Source organism: Mobula birostris, chromosome 27 (genome assembly GCF_030028105.1).
Source record: "Mobula birostris isolate sMobBir1 chromosome 27, sMobBir1.hap1, whole genome shotgun sequence".
NCBI classification, from domain to species: domain Eukaryota; kingdom Metazoa; phylum Chordata; class Chondrichthyes; order Myliobatiformes; family Myliobatidae; genus Mobula; species Mobula birostris.
Window position 1 is genome coordinate 19766946 of NC_092396.1, and position 27574 is coordinate 19794519.

The 27574-nt window shown below is 40.3% G+C and overlaps 1 protein-coding gene and 1 long non-coding RNA gene across 3 annotated transcripts in view; one reads left to right on the forward strand and one right to left on the reverse strand.

Moving 5' to 3' along the window:
* Positions 1–849: 849 nt before the first annotated feature.
* The window catches only part of LOC140188551 (uncharacterized), a 73492-nt gene continuing 46767 nt past the window's right edge, over positions 850–27574 (reverse strand). Inside the window, exons 3-4 of the long non-coding RNA XR_011883326.1 lie at positions 2476–2652; positions 850–911 (exon numbers count right to left, since the gene is read on the reverse strand). This is a non-coding gene — a long non-coding RNA (uncharacterized lncRNA). The remainder of the gene's footprint in view (positions 912–2475; positions 2653–27574) is intronic.
* nol9 (nucleolar protein 9) overlaps positions 18048–27574 on the forward strand; it is a 30664-nt gene continuing 21137 nt past the window's right edge. Inside the window, exons 1-4 of one of the 2 annotated variants that reach the window (XM_072245258.1) lie at positions 18048–18128; positions 19424–20040; positions 24180–24399; positions 27069–27199. In XM_072245258.1, coding sequence (XP_072101359.1) covers positions 19453–20040; positions 24180–24399; positions 27069–27199 — 939 coding nt within the window. In that variant the 5' untranslated portion in view covers positions 18048–18128; positions 19424–19452. Of the gene's footprint in view, positions 18129–18394; positions 19333–19423; positions 20041–24179; positions 24400–27068; positions 27200–27574 lie in introns of those variants that run through there. The other variant, XM_072245259.1, reaches the window with a different exon arrangement.

Here is a 27574-nt window from a genome sequence, read left to right on the forward strand (position 1 = left end):
CATTTTGTATGCGTTATTCTGGATTTCCAGCATCTGCAGAATCTTTCATGTTGATAACAGGCGCATATATTTTTCCTCATGTTGTTTAACAATTACCTTAAATTGTTCTCCTCTGATTACTCAGCCTTCTAATAGAATAAAATCAAAATCTCCATGATTTTGCATATCTCTGGTCTCAAACTTCTAAGGAAAACAAATGAAATATTCCTTCTACCTCAATGTCACTCAAATCTTTTATATGTGTTTTTTTTTCTAGCAGCTCTTCTTTCCACCCATTCTAAGGCTAATAGATGAAATTGTGTAGTTTGTATTTTACAAATGTTCAATGTAACTTTACCTGCAGACATTGTCCATATGTCTTAACAGATGTGGATTTCCATAAATTTGTTCAATTAAATACTATTAGAAAAACACTAGCTTCAGTTGTGTTCATTTTTTTAAATAGTGCTGAATTTAACATATATTTGGAAATCTATGTACCTAACATCAATCACAATCCTGCTTAAATATGCCCTGTTACACCACTGAAGTTCTCAATTGATTATTTATTTACACTTGTTTTCTACTCACATTATTTTGGCGTTATTTTTCCCTTAGAGTTCCTTAATACTGAGATGAGATTGACTGGTCTATCCTTACCTTTGCTGCACCTTTTTTGAAAAGAGATTTGCAGTTCCCCTATCTGCAGGCACGCTCATAAAGGATTCAAAGGATGTAACCAGACCTGTAATCGCCACCTTGACTTCACCTTGCCACTTGCCATCTGTGTGTTGGGCCCAGGGAAGATTCTCTGAGACATTGACCTTCAGGAACTTGAAGCTGTTCACCATTTCCATCATTGATCCTTAAAGGGGCCTGGTGTGTGTAGCTCACAAGACTTATCCACACATTTTATGTGCATTCAAGTAGATCTGCATTTACAGTATATATGTTCAAAATTCAACTTCTTTTGCCTTACATTTACCACTGTTTCATCCCTTCTGTTTCTGAACTGCTCTGATGAATTGTTGACAATCCATATCATTAATTCAGTTTCTTCCTCGACAAATTCTTACTCCTTGTTCTCATGTTGTTTTGTCCCTCTAAAAGCTCTTTGCACTTTGCAATTCTTTATATAATGTAATCTCTTGTGAAGCAAGCTTTAACAGTTAAGTTAAACTCCCACAATCTTGGTTAATATCTCTTCAGTTTCAAGGACAGAACTCTGCCGAGGAAGAATCCGTTTATCTTGCAATTGTGTTTTCTTACCACAAAACTGAACACATTTCTTCGGGATTAGTTTAGAATTATCATTTAGTGGTCATATTGAAGTATTCAGATTGTATTTAAAACCACTATTGACCCAGCAACATTAAATCCACTGAAAAAAATAAACCCTATAACTTCCTACGTTATAAATTTTGAGCATAAAACTAATAAAGGAACTAAGTAGGTCAGGCAGTATCCATGGAGGCAAAGAACGAATCAACATTTCAGTCAAAACTCTGCATCTGGACTGAAAGTGCAGAGGAGATAGAATATATAAGGTATAACAAGCTGAAAAAGAAAGGCAAGACAGTGTCTGGCAGGTGATAGGTGGAACCAGGCAAGGAAAAAGATAGCAGCTGGGAGCTGGGTGTGAGGATGGGTGATAGAATTAGGAGACAGAGGCATGTGGATCGTAGGTAAAGAGAAATAATGAGAGACATTAAGAAAAAATTCAACTCCCCTTCCCATTTCCACATTGACCTGTCAGTCCTCGACCTTCTCCATTGCCAGGATGAGGCCAACCACAAATTAGAAGAACAGTACCTCATATTCTCCCTGAGAAATCTGTAATCCAATGATATGAACATTGAATTTTCTAACTTTGTTTAATCCGCACTCCCTGTGGTCCTTTCTCCTGTTTCTCCTGTTTCCCCACCCACCTCTGTCACCTGGTTCCATTTTTCTTCCCCACCTATTTCCATCTGCCTATCACCCAACACTGCACCTTCTGATTCTGCTGTCTGTTTCTTCAACTAGTTTCATCTGCCCCTCATCATTTTGTCATCTGCAGCGTATTATTTCCAGTTCACTTTCCAGCCGTCTCCACCCCCAGCCTCCCCGCGCCAGGCTCCATCTACCACTTTTTTATATTTTATTTCTCTTTCTTTATCTGTCTCTTCCTTTTGCTCATCAATCACTAACTCTTGACTTGACCCCTCCCCTTCCTTCACTGGCTGCGTGTGCCCATCATCTCATCTGGTTCCACTTGTTCCTCTGCCTCACCACTCCCTCTCAGCTCTTTATTCTGGCTATCTCTTCTATAAACACTTGACCCAAACCTTCGACAATTCCTTTGCCTCCAAAGATTCTGCCTGAACCTGCTGAGTTCCCTCAGAAGCTTGATTTTTGCTCCAGATTCCATCATCTACAGCATTTTTGTGTCATCTTATAAACCTTGAATATTCGCATAGGTTGTAATGACACCCACGTCAAAGTGATGTAACTTACCTGTCTCTCCCTCTCTTCCAAAAACTCGATGAATACGGTCTGTGATTTCAGAAGTTCTCGCTAGTGAATTTGTGAAACGTTGGAATTGTTCACTCAGAGTTTTAACTGGCTTGTGATCATCTGTTTGGTCATTTTTGTTGAGTCGACAAGGTAAACCAGCAGAACACAGAGAGTCTCCTTTGAGATGGAGAAGGAAAGAAAAAAGGATAAAGTATGCAGAAAATATATGTGAAACAAAAAGGGCAAGTGAAGGATAGAAAGAAAAGATGAAAGCTTAATTATTATCAAATTGAGATACACTTTTAAAAAACAGTGCTAATTTAAAGCTACCTTTGTTTATCTTCACTAATTAATCTGTTTATTATCCAACACCTCGAGAATGAGGTGGCTGAACTTGAGGAGGAAGTAGCTGACTGATGTTGTAGAGAATTGGCAGCTGTGTTCCAGATATCCTTTTGGGAGATAGTGTGCACCTCAAGAGAGCCACGGGTTGAGACTCCAGAGCAGAGAGAAAGAAACGGGTGAGTTACTGTGGGAAGGAAACGCAGAGTAAGAGGTGCACACTGTGCATCCGGGGGCATCAACTCCAGAGTTGATCCATCAATCCTAAGTGTCCAACCGTTTTGAACACCTAGCGATGCTCGACAATGATTATGAAACCTCTGAGGTGGTAGGCAGGATGGAGGAGCCTCACAGGACCCTCTCTAGTCCTAAACCTAAACCCCGTGAAAAGGAAGTAGTGATAGTAGGGGACTCAGTTATTAGGGGGGGTTGAGAATCAGGTGTGTACTGACAAGGAGACTCATATGGTGTGGTGCCTACCAGGAGCACAAGTAGATCTCCCTGGATAAGCAGATAGGCTCCAGACCAGAGCTGGGTTGGATCCACATTGTCCACATCGGAACAAGTGACATAGCTAAGGGCAAGCTGTCAGTTCTGCAAGACTAATTTAAAGAGTTAGGTGGAAAGCTTTGGGGCAGAACTGACAAGGTGGTCTTCTCGAAAGTTCTGCCCATGCCACGCGTCAGTCCAGCTAAGCTGGAGGAGATTAGAAGATTTAATGTGTGGCTCAAATCAATGTACAAGTTGGAGGGGCATAGGTTTATGGGACATTGGGGTGACTTTTGGGGCAGATGGAACCTGTACCGCTGGGACGGGTTGCATTTGGACTGGAGGGGCACGAATGTACTGCGTAGGTGTATGCTTTGGTTAGTTGAGGGCTGTTTAAACTAGGGAGTGGTGATGGGGGCTGGTGGGGGAGGCAGGGAACAGGCCAGGCTCAACTGTTTAAACGCCTTAGTGGAAAATAACATATTCAGACATAAACCAAATTATAGCCTTCAAAAATACAAAAAGGGGTCAGAATTGTATGAAAAACATCAGTAACAGACTTAAGGGTGGCCTGTATAAATGCAAGAAGTACTAAGAGCAAAATAAACGAGCTGGAATTATATGCAAGTACGTATAAGTATGATATAATAGTGATAACTGAAAACAGGCGGACCTCAAAGGATGGTGTTGAATATAGTATTAAAGAATATACTTTACTTAGGGAAAAATAAGATTAGTGAAGATATGTAGGTGAGAATTGAAAACTATAAGGATAAGGGAATAACATTGGATGTATGTTATAGACCCTTACTGCTGATACTGATTTTAATGCACAACTCTTAACAGAATATTAAAAAAGCAAGTTCTGAGGGTGATATTATAGTTATGGATGACTTTAAGTTCCCAAATATTAAGTGAGAGAACCCAGTGACTAATGGATTACAGGAAACTGAATTCATTGAGTTATTGAGTAATTGTTTTTTGACCCAGTATGTTAATGCACCAACAAGAGGGGAGGCCTGTCCAAGTTTGATATTCTCCAACAATCACATAGAATTTTGAGTACAGGGATTGTTGAGCCTTTAGGAACAAGTGATTGTAACATCATTGATCTCGAAGGTCTTTGGGAGAGTATATCAATAAAAACCAAAGCCATTAAATTGAATTTCAGAAAGGCAAATTTTGTGCAGAGTCGACAAAGACTTCAGAAGGTAAACTAGAAAGAACCACTTGATGTTGAGTCAGTTGAGGAACAATGGCATCGATTTAAAGAGATAATACATACAGTGCAGGAAATGTTCATACCCAGGGTCGGGAAAAGCAATAAAAACAATAGATCAACTACATGGCTGAACAAAGATATATATTAAAAATTATTGAAGAAAACAGTTATATAAGGAATACAGAAAAATAGTAATGTTGTTAACCGTAGGGCATATGAAAATATGAGAGCTTTAGTAAAGAGGGAAATTCAGATTGCCAGAAGGCAGGTTGAGAAGGATCTTGCTGATAATGCTAAGATTGACCCTAAGAGATTTTTTCAATAATTTAGTAGTAAAAGAAAATTTAAGGAGATAGTTAAATGTATTAGGAATAATAGTGGGGTGTTAAATTATGTAGAAAAGGACTTGGATGAATACTCTTAACTTATATTTTGCTAAAAGTATTCACCTGCAAAGACATTAGCAATATGCCAGTAAGTGTACAGAAAAATAAGGGTGTTTTAAGTGACTTAGAGATCATAGAAAGCGAGATCCTGCTTCAGCTGAAAGTTAATAAATCTCCAGGACTAGACAACATATATCTAAGGGTACTTCAGAAGATCTGTGATAATATATACCATACAAATCCCTAAAATGTATTTTTCAAAAGTCATTAAAGTTTGGTGAAATCCCTAAGGACTGGTAATGGGCTAACCTTGTCCTAATATATAATAAAGGTGACAACACTGACCCTGATAACTGTAGACCAATAAGCTTAATGTGTATTTCAGGTAAGATGATGGAAACAATAATAAAGAATGAGATGGAAAAGCAGATAAGAATAAACATGTTAGCAGAAAGCCAGCATGGATCCAGAAAGTGAAATCATGTTTTACTAATATGCTGGAGTTCTATGAAGAGACTACTAAAATTTATGACAACAATACAGCGGTTGATATCTACTTGGACTTTCAGAAGGCTTTTGACAAGGTACTTCACAGGAGGTTAAAAATCAAATTACTGGACATAGGAATTCAGGATAAGGTGTGCAAATGGGTGCAGAATTAGCCCAAAAACAGAAAACAACAAGTTACGGTGAAAGGATCAATTATTTTCACCGTCGAAGATGCTAAAAGTTGGGTTCCGCAAGGATTGGTTTTGGAGACACTGCTGTTTCTAATTTACATTAATGATTTGGATAAGCACATAACAAATAAACTAGTAACGTTTGCTGATGACACCAAGTTAGGTGGATGGGCTGATAACATTCAGGCAGCAGAATCAATACAGTTGGATCTAAGCAAAATACAGATGTGGGCTGATAAATGGCAGATGAAATTTAATGTAAGTAAATGTAAAGTAGTACATGTAGGAAGTAGAAATATTGAATATAAATATACAGTGGAGGGTCAAATTAGAATGTGCACTGTATGAGAAGGATTTGGGCATCCTCGTAAACTCATCACTATCAACATCAAAACAATGCATTGTATGTCTTGATATATAATTAGGAAAGATAATTAATGTTGGGTTATATAATGCACTCAGTGGAGTTCATGTCTAGTGACATTCTTCTTAAGCTGTATAATGTGCTCGTGGGGCCACACCTTGAATGCTGTGTACAGTTTTGGTCACCATATTCTGTAAGGGATATGAAGGCACTGGAGAGAGTCTAGAAAAGGGTGACTAGACTCATTTCAGGACTGCAGGGTATGAGCTATGAAGGAAGATTGAAATAATTAAATCATTTTAGCCTAAGTAGACGTAGAATGGGAGGAGACATGATAGAAGTGTTCAAAATCATTAAGGGTATAAGTAAGGCGGATGCCAGATGCTACTTCAAAATTAATCCATCATCAAGGACACGGGGCCATAGGTGGAGACTGGTTAACAGGAGATTTCAGACTGACATCAGGAAGCATTTCTTTACACAGCGAGTTGTGGACACATGGAACAAACTACCTAGTTGTGTAGTTGAGAGTATTACGCTGGAGACTTCCAAATCTAAACTTGGTAGGTATTTAACACACTATGTGAATAGGATTTTGGCAAGCTTTGTTGGGCTGAATGGCCTGTTCTTGTCAAAAACTTTATAATCTTCTAATGTGTTTAATCTGTAAGATTAATTTAACAGTTTAACTAACCTCTTACCCGCCTTAGGGATATCAGAAGACTTACAGTAATAATGATAAAACAACCACACATCTCTACAGTTGAAGGATGTCAATTCTGTTAATGGGATTCATTTAGGACAGTTTGAATTGAGTGACTGACAGCAGGAGAAAGAACATTAAACTCTGGTGTATTCCAATCCCATTGTTGATTTGCACACCTCACAAAGAAACTTAATATTTGTACTTTTAAGATTCCACTTTCAAAAGCTAAAAATGTGACTAAGCCAACAAAGGTGAATGTTAATCAGAAACTTACAGAAGGACAAACTTACATTCGGAGAAGGAAGACTGAGAATTCGGAGCGGGAGTGTGGAGGAAGCCTTTTTTGAATTATTTGGTTTTATTCATTGGCGTTGAGAGAGGCAGGACTGCGCAGGCGTGTGACGTCGGGGAGTGAAGCAAGGAAGATTTAAAAGGAACAGAGCCTTATACAGCGGGCAGCGGAGTGAGCTGAGAGCAGAGTGAAGGCTTAAGGGCTTTGGCTAAACAGGCTTAGGCGGAAACGGGCGAGGCGAAGAGGGTTTGTTTTTTTTCCCTGTTATTTGAAGAGAAAGGCAATATGAGTGTGAGGGCAGCTTGTTGTTCTCAGTGCCGGATGTGGGAGGTCGTGGAGTCTCCCAGCCTCCCGGACGTCCACATCTGCGCCAGGTGCGCCGAGATGCAGCTCCTAAGAGACCGCGTTAGGAAACTGGAGCTGCAGCTCGATGACCTTCATCTTATCAGGGAGAGTGAGGAGTTGATAGAGAGGAGTTACAGGCAGGTGGTCACACCGGGGCCAAGGGAGGAAAAAAAGTGGGTCAAGGTTAGGAGGGGGAATGGGAAGAATCAGGTAATAGAGAGTACCCCTTGTGGCTGTGGCTGTGCCCCTTGACAATAAGTACTCCTGTTTGAGTACTGTTGTGGGGGAAAGCATACCTGGGGGAAGCAACACTGGCCGTGCCTCCGGCACAGAGTCCGGCCCTGTAGCTAACAAGGGTAGGGAACGGAAGAGGAGGGCAGTAGTAATAAGGGACTCAATAGTTAGGGGGTCAGATAGACGAATCTGTGGACGAAGTCGGGAGACCCGGACGGTAGTTTGCCACCCTGGTACCACGGTCCGGGATGTTTCTGATCGCGTCCAAGAGATCCTGAAGTGGGAGGGTGAGGAGCCAGAGGTTGTGGTACATATAGGTACCAATGACATAGGTAGGAAAAGGGGAGAGGTCCTGAAAGAAGAATATAGGGAGTTAGGAAGGGAGTTGAGAAAAAGGGCCGCAAAGGTAGTAATCTCGAGATTACTGCCTGTGCTACGCGACAGTGAGAGTAGGAATGCAATGAGATGTAGGATTAATGCATGGCTGAGGGATTGGAGCAAGGGGGCAGGGATTCAGGTTTTTGGACCATTGGGACCGCTATTGGCACAGGTATGACCTGTACAAAGGGGACGGGTTTCACTTGAATCCTAAGGGGAACAATATCCTGGTGGGGAGATTTGCGAGGGCTACTGAGGTGACTTTAAACTAGAATGGTTGGGGGGAGGGAATCTAGACTAGGAGAGGGAAGGTTGATGTAGAGGAAAAGGAAGAAAAAGATAACAAAGTTGTTTGCTCCATTAAGGATAAACAAAGAGTGTGGGGTGGAAAGTTTCTTAAATGCATCTATTTTAATGCTAGGAGCATTGTAAGAAAGGTGGATGAGCTTACAGCATGGATTGATACCAGGAAATATGATGTTGTAGCTATTAGTGAAATGTGGTTGCAGGGCGGGTGTGATTGGCAACTAAATATTCCAGGATTTCGTTGCTTCAGGTGTGATAGAATGGGGGGAGGTGTTGCATTGTTTGTCAGAGAATATATAACAGCCGTGCTCTGTCAGGATAGATTAGTGGACTCGTCTAGGGAGGCTATTTGGGTGGAATTGAGGAATCAGAAAGGTGTTGTGATGCTTATAGGGGTGTATTATAGACCACTTAATGGGGACCGAGAACTGGAGGAGCAAATTTGTAAGGAGATAGCAGATATTTGATTGTGGGAGATTTTAATTTTCCAAACATAGAATGGAAAGCCCATTCTGTAAAAGGGCTGGATGGTTTGGAGTTTGTCAAATGTGTGCAAAATAGTTTTTTAGAGCAATACATAGAGGTACCAACTAGAGAAGGGGCAGTGTTGGATCTCCTGTTAGGGAATGAGACAGGGCAGGTGACAGAGGTATGTGTTGGAGAGCACTTCGGGTCGAGTGATCACAATACCACTAGTTTCAGTGTAATTATGGAGAAGGATAGGACTGGACCTAGGATTGAGATTTTTAATTGGAGAAAGGCTATCTTTGAGGAGATGCAAAAGGATTTACAAGGAGTGGATTGGGACAATTTGTTTTATGGGAAGGATGTAACAGAGAAATGGAAGTCATTTAAAGGTGAAATTTTGGGGGTTCAGAATCTTTATGTTCCTGTTAGGTTGAAAGGAAAAGTTAGAAGTTTGAGAGAGCCATGGTTTTCAAGAGATATTGGAAACATGGTTCGGAAAAAGAGAGGGATCTTCAATAAGTATAGGCAGCTTGGAGTTAATGAGGTACTCGAGGAATATAAAGAATGTAAAAAGAATCTTAAGAAAGAAATTAGAAAAGCTAAAAGAAAATACGAGGCTGCTTTGGCAAGTAAGGTGAAAATAAATCCAAAGGGTTTCTACAGTTACGTTAGTGGCAAAAGGATAGTGAGGGATAAAATTGGTCCCTTAGAGAATCAGAGTGGACAGCTATGTGCGGAGCCAAAAGAGATGGGGGAGATTTTGAACAATTTCTTTTCTTCGGTATTCACTAAGGAGGAGGATATTGAATTGTGTAAGGTAAAGGAAACAAGAAGGGTAGTTATGGAAAGTATGACAATTAAAGAAGAGGAAGTACTGGCACTTTTAAGGAATATAAAAGTGGTTAAGTCTCCGGGTCTGTACAAGATATTCCCTAGGACTTTGAGGGAAGTTAGTGTAGAAATAGCAGGGCTCTGACAGAAGTATTTCAAATGTCATTAGAAACGGGAAAGGTGCCGGAGGATTGGCATATTGCTCATGTGGTTCCATTGTTTAAAAAGGGTTCTAAGAGCAAACCTGGCAATTATCGGTCTGTGAGTTTGACATCAGTGGTGGGTAAATTGATGGAAAGTATTCTTAGAGATGGTATATATAATTATGTAGATAGACAGGGTCTGATTAGGAACAGTCAACATGGATTTGTGCGTGGAAGGTCATGTTTGACAAATCTTATTGAATTTTTTGATGAAGTTACTAAGAAAGTTGACGAGGGTAAAGTGGTGGATGTTGTCTATATGGACTTCAGTAAGGCCTTTGACAAGGTTCCACACAGAAGGTTAGTTAGGAAGGTTCAATTGTTAGGCATTAATATGGAAGTAGTAAAATGGATTCAGCAGTGGCTGGATGGGAGATGCCAGAGAGTAGTGGTGGATAACTGTGTGTCAGATTGGAGGACGATGTGTAGCGGTGTGCCTCAGGGATCTGTACTGGGTCCAATGTTGTTTGTCATATATATTAATGATCTGGATGATGGGGTAGTAAATTGGATTAGTAAGTATGCAGATGATACTAAGATAGGTGGTGTTGTGGATGATGAGGTAAGTTTTCAAAGCTTGCAGAGAGATTTAGGACAGTTAGAAGAGTGGGCTGAAAGATGGCAGATGGAGTTTAATGCTGAAATATGTGAGGTGCTACATTTTGGTAGCACTAATCAAAGTAGGACATACACAGTAAATGGTAGGGCATTGAAGAATGCTGTAGAACAGAGGGATCTAGGAATAATGGTGCATAGTTCCCTGAAGGTGGAATCTCATGTGGATAGGCTGAAGAAAGCTTTTGGTATGCTGGCCTTTATTAATCAGACCATTGAGTATAGGAGTTGGGATGTAATGTTGAAAATGTATAAGGCATTGGTAAGGCCAAATTTGGAGTATTGTGTACAGTTCTGGTCACCGAATTATAGGAAAGTTGTCAATAAAATTGAGAGTACAGAGGAGGTTTACTAAAATGTTGCCTGGGTTTCATCTCCTAAGTTACAGAGAAACGTTGAACAAGTTAGGTCTTTATTCTTTGGAACGTAGAAGGTTGAGGGGGGACTTGATAGAGGTGTTTAAAATTATGAGGGGGATTGATAGAGTTGACGTGGTTAGGCTTTTTCCATTGAGAGTGGGGAAGATTCAAACAAGAGGACATGAGTTGAGAGTTAAAGGACAAAAGTTTAGGGGTAACGTGAGGGGGAACTTCTCTATTCAGAGAGTGGTAACTGTGGAATTCCAGCAGAAGTGGTTGAGGCAGGTACGATGCTGTCAGTTATTAAGTTAAATTGGATAGATATATGGACAGGAAGGGAATGGAGGGTTATGGGCTGAGTGCAGGTCAGTGGGACTAGGTGAGAGTAAGAGTTCGGCACAGACTAGAAGGGCCAGGATGGCCTGTTTCCGTGCTGTAATTGTTATATGGTTATAAAATAATTTTTTTAATAAGTGCTTTGAATTACATTTCTTGAAGCCTAGTTAAATGTTGTATTTGTTTATATGCTGAGAAGCTACTATTGAAGTTATTTGTTGTGTTATATACACCACTGATTAGCATTATTCACGGAAATGTTTGGTTTTTTGTTTGTTACTTAGTAGATATAGTTTTGCATAAACATTAAGACCTATTGGTTTTAATCACTTTGGACAGATTCAAGATTGCCTCTAAGTTTCCTATATCTATTCTGAATTCTTCTCGGATGCCAAGAGATCGTTCACAGGTTCCAGTTAAAGTGGACTTCAGGGCTGCCCATAAGTTATGGTTACTTTAAATCAGGGTACCAAATTTTTTTTATGCAATTGCCCCCTACCATTACCTGAGGGATCTGGGGACCTCAGGTTGGGAACCCCTGCTCTAGATACACTCTGGCAGTGAGTTAGCAGGTTGTAATGTGACATGCCATCTGATTTCTCTGATTTCCCATCTGAGAAATTGGACATTGATCTTGCAACGATGCATCCATTGATGCTGTTACTTTGGGTCCAGATTGATAGAGATAATTGGGTGGATTATCTGGTGGTCATTCCAGCACTGATTGGCACCAGCCTTGGTACCATCTACGCCGAGATATTTTTGCAATCGCTTAATTAGACTGAAAGTATCGTGATGCAGAAATGCACCTGTTCTAATGATAAAACAGGATTTTCAGCATAATAAGACTCTGCTCCAACATTTTGTCAAAAGGAGGGCCCCAATGGAGTTCTCATTCCTCACTATTTTTTTTTTGCCAATTATGCCTTTCCAGAGGGCTGCATCTCTTTCCAATGTCACCCAAGAAGATCAGTTGTCTCCCTCTGAGAAGGGGGACCAAGATGCTTTCATGTGTGGCGTGTAGAAGTTCCACTTTGCTTTGTCAGAGGTTTCCAGGATCGGGTCATGTGAACTTGACATTGAATTTTGGTTCTGTGGAAGAGTGGTCTGAAGGATCATGACCTTTGATAATTCCATGGGGAGTCACTGTGATTTTGGACTAACTCATTCTTGACTGCTAAGATCAGTGTGTAAGGGCAATCTTCTTCCTTCAATTTGCTCTTCTAAATGAAGGTACCGGCTTGTTCTTTAAAGTGACAGCCTCATGCTCAACATGTTTCTGTTAGGGTGACAATGCCAATGTCAAAGTGTTTGAGTACCCATGCTAGGATTGTGGATCAGCATTCGGGTTTGTCATCACTGGGACTGTCCTTGAGGGCCCTAACTTTGCAAGTGCCAAACATCACACAACAGAGTAGAAGGTACCCGTGTGTGTACGTGTGGATGTTTTGTATCATGGAACACACCAGCACCATACAAGCTTCACAGAGCTGGGGCTCAATCCAGTGACAAGGGAGACAAAGATGACTAGAGAACTGACTCTATTGCATAGGTGGTATCTCACACATGGAACTACTATCTAGCAGGTACACACTTGGAGCTCTTATCCACTACGTGCCTCCTGACCTCTCACCTACCCCCTTCCCACTCACCTTTTTACCACCTCTCCTGACCAAGCTCTGGTCTCCGGCTCTCATTCCTATCAGCATACCAAACTCCAGCTGCATACTTGACCCAAGTTCCCAACACTCGACTCTGGCACAGCTGGGCAACGTTGTTTTTTTTTAAATTTTTTTAATTCAATTTTCAAACTTGATTACATAGAATATCAACCCTCCCCCCTCCCCTTAACCCTTCCCCCCATAACATACCCCTACCGAAAAAAAGAAAAAACAGGGAAAAAAAAAGAAAGAAAGAAAGAAAGAAAGAAGGAAAGACTGCCTGGATATTGGAAGGTCTCCACATGCTCCATGGGATTTGAAATAAATTTAATGTATGTATTTGTTTCTTTCCCCAAAGGACCAACATCTTTATCATCGGGGCACCTATATATACAATCCTATCTTTTGTAAATAAGAGTGCCAAATATTCAAAAATGTATCATATTTATTCCTTAAATTATAAGTAATTTTTTCGTGGAACACAGCTAAAGATTTCATTACTTGAATACGAATCCGATTTCCAAGTAACTGCAATAGCCTTTTTGGCTACTGCCAATGTAATTTTTATAAATTCTTTCTGATATTTATTCAATTTAAGTTTCGGTTTTATCCCTTCAATGTCACCTAATAAAAATAATATTGGGTTATGTGGAAGTTGTGCTCCAATAATTTGTTCCAATAAAACTCTTAAATTTATCCAAAAAGGTTGAATTTTGAAACAAGACCAAGTAGAATGTAAGAAAGTACCAATTTCTTGATTACACCGAAAACATTGATCAGATAAGTTTGGATTTAAACTACTGTATTTATTTTCTGCGGTGTAACATATAATTGATGTAAAAAATGATATTGTACTAATCTGAGTCGAACATTTATTGTATTTGTCAGACTGTCAAGAACTTGTAACCCTCCTAAGTCAAATTTCCATGTCAATTTTTCCAACGATATTCTTGACATCTTACCTTTCCAAAGAAATTTCCTCACACATTTATTTAACTCTTGAAAAACTTCTGCGGCAATTGTATCGGTAGTGTTTGAAATAGATACTGTAATCTAGGAAAGATATTCATTTTTACAGCATTAACTCTACCCACTAATGTTACTGGTAACATCATCCATTTGTCAAGATCTTCTTGAATATTTTTCAATAGTGATAAGTAATTTAATTTATATAAATTCTTTATATCATTATCAACTCTTATACCTAAATACTTTATACCATTTATCGGCTATCTAAATTGAGTTGCTAATCGACATTGACTATAGTCTCCTTTAGTAAGGGGTAAAATTTCACTTTTATTCCAATTATTTTATACCCCAATACTTTCCTATATTCTTCCAATCTAGAAGATAATTTACACAATGAATACAATGGGTTTGTTAAATAAATCAAAACATCATCAGCAAATAAATTAATCTTATATTCCTCCCAATTAACTCTAAAACCCTTAATATCTCAATCAATTCTAATTAATTCAGCTAATGGTTCTATCGCCAATACAAATAAAGCAGGTGATAACGGACAACCTTGTCTAGTTGACCTTCTTAACTGGAATGGTGTTGAAATTTGGCCATTTGTCACTACTTTAGCATCGGGATTAGTATTTAAGGTTTTAATCCAGTTTATAAAAGGTACTCCTAACCCATATTTTTCTAATACTTTAAATAAAAAATCCCATTCCAATCTATGAAATGCTTTTTCTGCATCCAAAGCTACTGCCATACTCATTTCCTCCCTCTTTTGTGCCAAATGAATTATACTAAGTAACCAAGTTATATCATCTGCCGATTGTCTATTTTTAATAAATCCTGTTTGATCCATATGTATTAATTTTGGTAAATATTTAGATCATCTACTAGATAAAATTTTTGCTATTATTTTATAATCCGTATTCAACAAAGAAATAGGCCTATATGAGCAACACACATCAAAATTGCTGGTGAACGCAGCAGACCAAGCAGCATCTGTAGGAAGAGGTGCAGTCGACGTTTCAGGCCGAGACCCTTCGTCAGGCCTATGTGATGCTGGTTTTAAAGGATCTCTGTCTTTTTTTGGCAATACTATTAAAATCGCTGTCAAAAAAGATTCTGAAAGTTTATGTGTTCTTTCTGCTTGACGTATTAACTCCATAAAAGGAGAATAAAACTTTAAACTTTTTGTAAAATTCAGGTGGAAAACCATCCTCTCCTGGAGATTTATTACTCTGAAGTGATCCTAAAGCTTCTTCAACCTTTTTTAATGTAAAACGCATATCTAATCCCTTCTGTTCTTCCAAATTCAATTTTGGGAGAGTTATTTGTGATAAAAATCTTTCTATCTCCTTAACATCATTTTGTGATTCTGATTGATATAATTCAGAGTAAAAACATTTAAAAGTTTCATTAATTTCTAAAGGTTTATAAGTAATTTTATTTGCACTTGTTCTAATTGCATTTATCGTTTTGGAAGCCTGTTCTGTTTTCAACTGCCAGGCAAGAATCTTGTGTGATCTCTCACCTAACTCATAATACTTCTGCTTAGTTCTCATAATTGCTTTTTCTGTTCGATATGTCTGAAGCATATTATATTGTAGCTTCTTAATGACGTTGTCTTCGTTTTTCTTCTGTCATATGTCTTTGAGATACTTTTTCTAATCTTGTAATCTCTTTTTTCCAGTTGGTCTAATTCTATCATATACTCCTTCTTAATTTTAGAAGTATAACTTATCTGACCCCTCAAATATGCTTTCATCACGTCCCATAATACAAATTTATCAACTGAATAAGCATTTGTATCCAAAAAAAAATTGAATCTATTTTTTCATAAAATCACAAAAATCTTAACATTTTAATAATATTGAATTAAATCTCCATCTATAAGTCGATTCCTCCTTATCCGTCATTATTAAAGAATGATCTGACAATATTCTCATTTTATATTCCATATTTTTCACTCTGTCCTGAATATTCGTTGATAGTAAGAAAACATCTATCCTTGAGTAAGTTTTATGTCTGTTAGAATAGAATGAATAGTCTCTTTCTCTTGGGTTAATTCTTCTCCATATATTAATCAAATTTAAATCTTTCATCAATGATAAAGTTAATTTTACTACTTTCAATTTTGTAACAGCTTTGGTTGATCTATCTAAAACTGGGTCTAGACAAAAGTTAAAGTCTGCACCTATTAATATTTTATCATGTGCATCAGCCAAATTCAAAAAGGCTTCTTGTATAAATTTTGCATTATTTTCATTTGGTGCATAAATATTCATGAGAGTCCATAATTCCGAAAAAAGTTGGCAATGTATAATCACATATCTCCCCGCAGAATCAGTTATTACATTTTGTATTCTAATTGGTAACGTTTTGTTGACCAAAATTGCAACTCCCCTCGCTTTTGATTTAAATGAAGCTGCAATAACACTTCCCACCCAATCTCTCTTTAATTTCTGATGTTCTATCTCTGTTAAGTGTGTTTCCTGCAAGAAGGCTATATCTACCTTCATTTTCTTAATATGTGTTAAAATTCTTTTTCTTTTCACTGGTCCATTAAGCCCATTAACATTAAAACTCAAAAAATTCAGTAAGTTAGTCATTATTCTTAACAAAATTATTCCAATCTCTAACATTACTTAACTCTCATAGTTCCTTGGGGAATCTCTTTAAAATTCACCATGTTGCTATGTGTCTCCCCCCGCCCCCCCAATCATCCAGGCAAAAAGAAAGAAATAAAAGATAGATAAGTTATTTAAAAAATAACAAAATACCCCCCTACTAATGTTGTGAGTAAAAATAAAATTACCCCCCTCCATTTTGCGGGCCATGGCTGCCGCCACGATTACACACATGCATCCCATAGCAATCGATCAGTAGTTCTTCCTGCTCCCCCGTAACAAAAGAAACTTATATATAAAAAACTTTAATGTCACTACTCCCAACTAATATTCCTCAAACTTTTACATTTCTTCCCCTCTATCATATAATTAAGAATATATTTGTATATTCTTCCACCTTTAAAGATCCACCAAGTCTATTCCCTATCCCACTCTTCATCTTTAATCCATGTCACTCCCTTGGATTTTTTCCTGTGTCTGGCGAATATTCAAAGACTCTTGTACAAACTCCTCCGCCTTCCGATAATCAGTAAAAGATTTTCTTTTTCCGTCAGCCAAAAAAATCTTCAACGTTGCAGGATAGCGCAGTATAAATCGATAACCATTTTCCCATAGGACTTTTTTCACTGGGTTGAATTCCTTCCTTCTCTTCAAAAGTTCATAACTTATGTCAGGGTAGAAAAGAACTCTGTTCCCTTCTATCATCAATGGCCCATTTCTTTTCTTGGCAGCTTGGGCAGCCGCCTGCAGAATCCTTACTTTATCTTGATATCTGAAACATCTTATTAAAATTGATCGCGGATTTTGGTCATGTTGTGGTTTTGGTCTTGAAACTCTATGTGCCATTTCAATTTCAATTGACCGATCTCCCTCTTCCATTTGCAAATTTTCTGGGATCCATCTTTGAAAAAATTTTATTGGATCCTTCCCCTCTATACCCTCTTTAAGACCAACAATCTTAATATTATTTTGCCTACTAATATTTTCCAGCGCATCCACTTTTTCCATCAGCCATTTTCTTTCTGTTGTCCAGGCAAGGATATTATCTTCAGTCTTGACAAGGGGTCTTGGCCCGGAACATTGACTGTACCTCTTCCTAGAGATGCTGCCTGGCCTGCTGCGTTCACCAGCAACTTTTATGCGTGTTGCAAGGATATTATCTTCTTTCTTTTCCACTCTATCTTTGGTGTCCTCCATCAGTTCTTCCAACTTTTCAACTTTCTTAGCCGTTTTCTTCTGTTTTTTCACAGCATTATCAACCATAGTATTCATTTCTCTCACAACTGCTCTTATTTCAGCCAATATTTGCACTAAGGCTTCTTTTATGTCTTCCTTTTCAATCTCTTCTTGTTCTTCTTCCTCCTTTTCTTCATCTGTACTCAGCGGGGAGTCTGATTCTAACTCCAAATCAATCTCCCTTTCAGTGGCAAACGGTTCTTCTGGTTCGGCTTGTTCTGACCTGGGCGACATTGTTGTTGAGCAAAGAGCCACGTATCAGGCCTACCTTCCTGGTCCAGATGCAGCAACGCAGCACACGCCAGTCGCGTCCCTGGCAAACAAAAGTATCCAAATTCGCGGGAGGGGTAGACAAACTCTGGACCCCGGCTAATATGCCAAACCGATGAGTGCAGGAGGACCCAAAGATCGAGGCTTTGGAACAATCGGGAGAACGGCTCTCCGCAAAGGCGTCTCCGAGCTGCTGAAGTACCCGGCTGTCTGCTATGACCTCCCACCACCGGGGGTCGCCAGACAAAAGCAATTCCGGGAGCGATGCCGACTGGCCACGCATGCCTTGTAGGCCAGCGCGGTGTGAGCGGGACCGCCGGGGCCGGGGCCAGAGCCAGTAAGAGAGGGTTCATGTCAGTCGTATTGTTAAAATGCAGCTTCTTGTTAAAGGCGGGGAAGCGAGAATGGAGATAAGTGGACGGAAATGAAGACGGGGAGGCGCAATGAAAAGGAGATAATTCGTTAGCCTCGTTGGCGACAGTGGCGTAAAAAGAGTAGAGAAAGTAACGTGGGTCGTTATCGACTGGAGTCATAAAGTGGGGAGGGGTAAAGAGACAAAAAGAGTCAGGTTTGGGGAGGGCTGCAGTTTAGAAGAGGAAGAGGGGCAACGTTAGGGATAGTTTAACGTTTTTGCCCGTTATTTTGTCTCTGCCATGTATTCAGCTTGTCTGTAATTCCTTGATATCTCTTTGCAGCCTCCTCTCTGCTCACAGTCGTACAGTTTTTAGTATTACCAGCTCAAATGGAAAAATGACATTAGTTCTCTCAGCTGGGTCATTGTATAAATTATGAATAGCTTATGTCCAAAACACCAGCCCCAACAGTATTGTTTAGTCACAGCATGTCAACTTGAGAAAGATTCATATGATCCATTCTTGCTTTCTGCCCAATAATCAATTCTCAGCGTGTGTCAGTATATGGCATCCGATTCTGTGCGTTTTACAACTTTGTTAGCCACCCTGCTATATGGGACTTTTATGAAAAGTTAAATGAAAATCCGTTGCTTATCACGTGCCCAAGTCAGAGAAATGTACACAGCTAGGTAGTTATTTGTTTGGGGATGATGGAATGGTAGTTATGTTCAAGGTGCTGACAAACTAGATCAACTCACATTGAGATCAAGAATAATGATGTGAGGATTAACAGTGTGATGTGATTGTATGTAATGTGAGAATAGGTATGCTTAAAGCAACGTGGCTTGCTCAGAATATTTTTCGGTTACTATAAGCTCTGATGATTGTGACATGAGCAGTAAATAATTGAAATTTATTGCAACATGCATTATAGTGAGCAATCGGTGTTGCTGGATATGTTTCATGCATTAAATAATTATCAACGCATATGGGGTTAGCAACAAATAATTATCAAGGTGTATGGAGTTAGTAACAATTATAAGGAACTTTTAATTATAGGCAGTTTATGGGCTGTGTGCTCACACAATGCCATTATCCTGACAGGGTTATCCTGAAACACAAGGGTTTTAAGAAACGTGGTAGGGCATTACATTTTCTTGCTCTTCCTAATTTCCAAGGAATCATTCTGTAAGTTCTGTCTATCAGTGTGTAAGCATGGATTAGAAAGTTGTATAGACTTGTATAAGGGACTGATTTTAATATTATTTCTCCTCTTAAGCTGCTGGGTCGTCCTGAGACTAACAGAAAATGAGAGTCAGTAGTCCAGGGCGGATGAGTCTGAACCAGGCTGTTCCCACAGCAACTCGGCGCCGCAGATGGAAGCGCAAGACCATGTTGGTGCTGACTGATGTTTCAGGGGCCAAGCAGCTGAGTGTGCTTACACGCCGGTGCTGCTTACTTGCACCTTATCGCCGTAGGCCGAAGCGACCTCGCCACAGACCCAGCACAATCAATGCTGTTGAATGGGAAAGTGCAGAAGAAAAGCTTGATGATGATGATGAAGATCAGAGATCAAATACTGATCAGCAGCATGAGGAAGGCGAGGAAGAAGACAACAGTGGGCCGCCACCTCAGAGCTTAGACAGAAAGGTCAATGGTTCACTTCACAAAAGCAGGACTTCAGTAGAGCAGACCAATGGAACTGAGGAGGCAGAGGAAGGCACAGAGCAGTGTGTGAATGCAGGCTTGTTTACGGTTAATGGTGTGCTCAGTGGTGAACCATATGAAGATTTTGTTGATGGTGGCACTGCATCCTCTGAAGTCATCGCAAGATTATGTTTCACTGCAGTGAACATTGGGAATGAGCAGAGTATCGTCCTCATGTCACCATCACAGGTAAGGGGAAAAAGTTTAATTCTCCTTTCCCTCTCCCATCAACCCCTCCCTTACCTCCAAGTACACTGTGTTGAAACTCACTGGGAACAAAGGTTGATTTTTAGACAGGAGGCCTATGACTAGTAGTCTGCACAGGAATAGATGTTGGGTTCATTGATTGTGGTTTGTCATTTCTATGAGTTATTTGGATGAGAATGTACAAGTAATTTTACAGGTATCATTAACAGTAAACAAGGTTGTCAAAAATTACAAAGGGATTTTAATCAGTTAGCTAAGTACAGTGAGGAATAGAACATAGAACATAGAATAGTACAGCACAGTACAGGCCCTTTGGCCCACAATGTTGTGCTGACCCTCAAACCCCACCTCCCATATAAGCCCCCACCTTAAATTCCTCCATATACCTGTCTAGTAGTCTCTTAAACTTCACTAGTGTATCTGCCTCCACCACTGACTCAGGCAGTGCATTCTACACACCAACCACTCTCTGAGTAAAAAACCTTCCTCTAATATCCCCCTTGAACTTCCCACCCCTTACCTTAAAGCCATGTCCTCTTGTATTGAGCAGTGGTGCCCTGGGGAAGGGGCACTGGCTATCCACTCTATCTATTCCTTTTAATATCTTGTATACCTCTTATCATGTCTCCTCTCACCCTCCTTCTCTCCAAAGAGTAAAGCCCTAGCTCCCTTAATCTCTGATCATAATGCATACTCTCTAAACCAGGCAGCATCCTGATAAATCTCCCCTGTACCCTTTCCAATGCTTCCACATCCTTCCTATAGTGAGGCGACCAGAACTGGATACAGTACTCCAAGTGCAGCCTGACCAGAGTTTTACAGAGCTGCATCATTACATCGCGACACTTAAACTCTATCCCTCGACTTATGAAAGCTAACACCCCATAAGCTTTCTTAACTACGCTATCCACCTGTGAGGCAACTTTCAGTGATCTGTGGACATGTTCCCCCAGATCCCTCTGCTCCTCCACACTACCAAGTTTCCTGCCATTTACTTTGTACTCTGCCTTGGAGTTTGTCCTTCCAAAGTGTACCACCTCACACTTCTCCGGGTTGAACTCCATCTGCCACTTCTCAGCCCACTTCTGCATCCTATCAATGTCTCTCTGCAATCTTTGACAATCCTCTACACTATCTACAACACCACCAACCTTTGTATCGTCTGCAAACTTCAAAATGGCATTCAATCCAATTGAATAAAGGAACGCAGCCCCCAATCCTTTGTTCACATCCATCAGCACAGGTGCACCACAAGTCTGTGTGCTTAGCCCCCTCCCGCTCTACTGGCTTTACACTTATGACCATGTGGCTAAGCACAGCTCCCATGCTGTTGACACCAGTGTCGTAGGCCGAATCAAAGGTGGTGACGAATCAGCATATAGGAAGGAGATTGAAAAGCTGGCTGAGAGGTGCCGCAACAGCATCCTCTCACTCAATGTCAGCAAGCCAAGGAACTGATTATTGACTTCAGGAGGAGAAAACTGGAGGACCATAAGCCAGTCCTCACGGGAGGATCAGAGATGGAGAGGGTCAGCAACTTTAGATTCCTCGATGTTATCATTTCAGAGGATCTGTTCTGGGCCCAGCACCTAAGCGCAAGTATGACAAAAGCACGGCAGTGCGTTTACTTTCTTAGAAGTTTGCAAAAACTTGGCATGACATCAAAAACTTTGACAAACTTCTATAGATGAGCGGTGGAGGGTATATTGACTGGCTGTATCGTTGCCTGGTATGGAAACTCCAATGCCCTTGAATGGAAAATCCTACAAAAAGTAGTGGATATGGCCCAGTCCATCACAGATAAAGTTCTCCCCACCATTGAGCACATCACACGGAGCATTGTCACCTGAGGTTTGGTCGTTTGAAGGGCCGAGCAGAATTTAGAAAAGTTGGGTACAAGCCAAGCATATCGAAGCAGCAGGGCCCAGGGCCAAGAGCAAGGAATGATCGATAAATGCACCGGGCCAGATTGAAAAAGGTCAGAGAGTACGGGCCAGAGGCGAGGGATTGTCAAGTTCAGCTTGCTGCTCTGCGAGTTTTACACGACTCAGCGCAGAACTGTGGCTGTGGCTTGCAGCTAACAAAGTGTGGACTCACTTTTGTGAACTTCAGCTCTGACATAGATTGGGAGACCATTTTGCCGAGCACCTACATTCTGTCCACCAGAAGAAACAGGATCTCCCATTGGCCACCTGTTTTACTTCCACGTCACATTGCCATTCCAGTATCTCAATTCATGGCCTCTTCTTTTGTCGCGATGAGGTTACACTCAGGTTGGAGGAACAGCACCTTATATTCTGTCTGGGTACCTTCAACCTAATGGCGTGAACATCAATTTCTCAAACTTCTGGTAATGCACACCCCCTTCACCGTTCCCCACCCCCCTTTTCTTTCTCTCACCTTATCTCCTTGCCTGCCCATTGCCTCTCTGTGGTGCTCCTTCCCCCTTTTCTTTCTTCCATGGCCCTCTGTCCTCTCCTATCAGACTCCCTCTTCTCCAGCCCTGTTTCTCTTTCACCAATCAACTTCCCACCTCTCAGTTCCCTTCCAGTTTCACCCATCACCTTGTGTTTCTCTCTCCCCTCCCCCACCTTTTAAATCTACTGCTCAGCTTTTTCTCTCCAGTCCTACCGAAGGGTCTCGGCCCAAAATGTGGACTGTACTTTTTTCCATAGATGCTGCCTGGTCTGCTGTGTTCCTCCAGCACTTTGTGTGTGTTGCTTAGATTTCCAGCATCAGCAGCCTTTCTCTTGTTTCTGGATGCTATTTGCTTACTTTTATTGTTTGCACATCTTTTTTGTTTTTTTTCCTGTACTTTGGGTGTTTGATGGTCTTTTTTAATGAGTTCTATTGGGTTTTTTTGTTTTGTGGCTGACTGTAAGAAGATGACTCTCAAAGGTTGTATAAAGTATACATACATATTTTGATAATAAATGTATTTTGAACTTGAACTTGAAATCACTTCATGGTTGCTCTGACAGCGTGCTTTGGGTCATTGTCATGAACTCACCAGTTCAGCTTTCTGGCAGAGGCTAGCAGGTTTTTATCCAGGATCTCTCTGTATTTAGCCGCATTCATCTTCCCATCAATCCTGACTGGATTTCCGGTCCCTGCTGCTGAAAAGCATCCCCATACCATGATGCTACCTCCACCATACTTTACATTAGGGGTGGCGTTACCCAGTTGATGCATAGTATTAGATTAAGGTTTAGTGTTGAGGCCAAAAAGTTCCACTTTAGTCTCGTCCGACCACAAGACCTACTTCCACATCTTTATAGTATCTCCTAACTGATACTTTGCAGTCTTTATAGGCGAGGAAATGCTATTTTTAAGCCAGGGCTGCTTCATTGCCAGCTTCCATAAGTACCCTTTTTGTACAAGGCCTTAGAGTTTGTAGGGCCATGAACTTCATCTCCAGTTGCAGCCACTGATTTCAGCAGGTCACTCAGAGGGACTGTTGGTGTCACAGTAGCCTTTCTTACAAGTGCCATTCTTCTCCAGCACTTTAAGCTCAGAGGAGTGGGGTGACCTGACCTTGCAGTGTGGCTCTGGTTTTGTACTTGTTTCACGATGGACTGCACTGAGCTCCAAGATATGTTCAATGCCTTTGTTTTGAACCTTTCCCCAGATTTGCGCTTCTCTATTATCATTTCCTCGACTTGCCTTGAATGCTTTTTTGTCTTCATTTTAGTTTGGTCTATTGAAAATCTACTATACTGTTGGACCTTGGAGGGAGGGGTATTCTTATGAATTCATTGAAAACAGGTGAGCCTCCAATTTTTCACATCAACAAATAGGGTGAGCTGGTAAGGTAATGTTGTATAATGCACCTATGAAATCCTCTGCAATCTTGACATTTGTGACCATCCTGGGACACAAGTCCCTATCTCCTGACAACAACTCAAAACTTCTGTGATTCAGATTTCCCCCTACCTTCCCCCCCCCACCCCCCCCCGAAGCACTTGATCCTTCCTTTGGCCTTTTCCAACATCATATTTTCTTTTGTGAGCCCAGAGAGTGACTTTTGTGAGACATTATATCGTCCAATCATTGTTTAGAATGAAAGATGTTCTTTTACCATAGTTTTCAGTTTTCCTGTCACTACTGTTTTTGTTCTGTAGCGATTGACCTTTCGAGGAAGGTGTCAAATGAAATGCCTTTATGGGAACGTCCAGGTATTCGGATTTACAGTTGGACAGGAGCAGCCCCCATACCATCTGTACTCCTTACCAACACATGCTGCCCTGACCATTGAGGCTCTGCCTCATTGCAAACCAGGCCGGACGAAGCGTGATATGAAAATGGAAGTAAAAGCAGTTCTACGACAACATGTACCATCAGGTGAGGATCTGGAATTCACAGAGAGAAATAGACCTCCAGTTGTTAGATCAGATGCTTCACATGCCTGTTATACCATTTGGGGTGGCAAGGGATTGTTGACCTGTGTAACAGTGTGGTCATTTACTTATTGACATGCAGTGTGGAATAGGCCCCCCTTCGAACCACACGGCCCAGCAATCTCCCAATTTAATCCTAGCCTAATCATAGGACAATTTACAATGACCAATTAACCTACCAAGCAGTATGTCTTTGGACTATGGGGGGAAACCCATGCATTTACGGGGAGAACGTGCAAACGCTTTACAGGCAGCACCGGGAATTAAACCAGGGTTGCAGATACTGCAAAGCGTTGTGCTTTAAAATTAAGATGTGTTAGAATTTCTTTTCGCTACTTGTTAATGACAGTCTTACCTGCAGTACAGCTGAAGTGGGTGTATTCCAGCACACCCATGGATATCCTTTCTATGTCTGCTCTCCCTAATTTGAGGGGACCAAAGATTTTACTACATCCTAACCTGGATCAATTTCCATTCACCCAAACTCGGACGTAGACTAGCTCTGGTTAAACAACACATTGACTTCAGAATTTATATCTGAGTTTTCAATTTATTCATCTATATATTTCCTAATAAAACAACCCTTTGATGTATCTATTCTTCTTCATTTTAGCTGAATTTGAATGCTGCGCTGTGGAAGGTCATGCCTTCAGCTGCCAAAATCCTTGGTTCTGTATTTCCCTTCTTATGCCTCTCTTATTTAAAAAGCTCCTTAAAGGCCATAACTTTGCTCATTTTCAGCAATCTGTCTCAATTTCTCCGTGTTTAACTAGCTGGCAACTTCTGTATTTAATAATCCCTTTGTAAAGATGCTTGGAGTATTTTGTAATTTAAGGGCATACAATTGCAAGAAAAAGTTTGTGAGCCCTTTACAGTTACCTGGTTTTCTGCATTAATTACTCATAAAATATGGTCAGATCTTTTTCTAAGTCACTGTGAGTTCAGTGGTTTTCTAATAGTGGACAAATGAACAGTGACTTTAGCAAGTTCTTGAGATTTCTGCAGGTCGTTTGCTGTTACCCTTGGGTTCCTTTTCACCTCCTTCAGCATCGCACTTTATGCTCTTAGTATGATCTCTGCAGGATGCTCACTCCTAGGGAGATGAGCAACAATACTGAATTTCCTCTATTTATACACAATTTCTCTTAATGTGGACTGATGAACACTCAGGTCTTTAGAAATACTGTGTTGTCTTTTCCAGCTTCATGCATCTCTACAATTTTTCTTCTAAGGTCCTCTGAAAGTTGTTTTGATTGAGGGATGGTGCACATAAACAGATCTTTCTTGAGAAAAGCAACCTCTGTCGGTAACCTGACTTGGTGTGTCCCTTTAATAGGGTAGGACATCTCTACAACCCACGCTTCCAATCTCATCTCATTGATTGGAACACCTGACTATAAATAGCTTTTGTAGAAGGCAGTACCCCAGAGATTGACATACTTTTTTGAACCTAGACTTTGATTGTTTAACTGGTGTACTCAGCATTGATGAGAAGTAGTACAATTGCTTTGTGTGTTGTTAGTTTAGGCAGATTGTGTTTGTCTATTATTGTGACAGATGAAGATCAGACCACATTTTATGAGTAATTAATGCAGAAAATCAGGTCATCGCAACAAGTTCACAAACTTTTTCTTGCAATTGTATGTAAGCAGAACAATAATGGCATTTTCTATTCTACAACTCTGCATCTTTATATTGCCACAAATAGCTGTCAACATTTCCAAGACTACAAAGTTAGTATAAAAATAGAATGCAAGAAGGTCTGGGTTATTTTGTGAAGTTAAAGGTTATTTGGATTTACTCTCTGGCCACTTTATTGGGTACAAATGCAAATATCAGCCAATCATGTGGCTGCAACTCAGTATATAAAAGCATGCAGATACGGTCAAGAGGTTCAGTTGCTATTCAGACGAAACATCAGATTGGGGGAGATTGTGATCTAAGTAACTTTGACTGCAGAATGATTGTTGGCGGCAGACAGGGTGGTTTGAGTATTTCAGAAAATGCTGATCTCCTGGGATTTTCACTCAAAACAGTCTCTAAGAGTTTACAGACAATGGTGTGAAAAATAAAGACCATCCAGTGAGTGGCAGTTCTATGGGTAAAAAAGCCTTGTTAATGAGAGAGGTCAGAGGAGGATTGTCAACTGGTGCAAGCTGACAGGAAGGCGACAGTAGCTCAGATAACCACGTGTTACAGCAGTGGTGTGCAGAAGGCCATCTCTGAACACACAACACATCAAGTCTTCCAAATGACTTTTAACTTCACAAAATAATATGGACATTGCATTCTACTTTTATATCAGAGGGTACCCAATAAAGTACCACTGAGTGTATGTTGACAAGACCTTTAATCTGTATCTGTCCTGTTGTTACCTGCCCTTGAAGTGTTTGTTGAGATGAACTGAGAGTTTTCCATGTCAAAATTGCTTCCCTAATTACCTGCTAAATTCAGGTCTAATAAAATCTTAGTAATTGACTTGGATCAACTTGAAACTTTTTTCTCTGTAAATGCTGCTAGACTTGATGAGTATTTCCAACGGTCTCCATTTTAGTTTTGGATTGCATCCACAGTACTTTGCTTCTGTGGTCTTAATCTCGGCTCTTGTTGCAGCTTCAAGACACATTTTGATGAAGGAAGTGACTTCTTCTTGCTCAGTCCTGCTGTTAGAGCGTCTTGACACCCCAGAAACACTCTTTTTGTCCAGCTTCCCAGAGTACAAAGAAATATTTACATCGCATTCGGTAAGTTGTTCATACAATTTATAATCACATGCAACGCACGCTTCCTGGGCTTACTCCATGCACTTGTAGTGTCTAGGACGTTATTATTATTGAGTGCAACTTCCTCGGTGAATAAATATAGTGTTGCATATGATACTGAGGTTGTGTTATGAATAGGTTTGTACCATAATTGAATTTCTTGCTTCTAGTGGGCTTCAAAAGTTATAAATCTGAAGGAGGTCAGATCAGTAAGATGGGATATAATAGAAGATGTAGATACATTTATAATTAGTGGGAATGCTAAAATAAGTATTGTGGGGGAAAAAAGGGAAGAAATAACTTGCACTTCAGAACGTACTGAAGTGGTTTATTGCCAATTTGAAGTGTGATCACTGA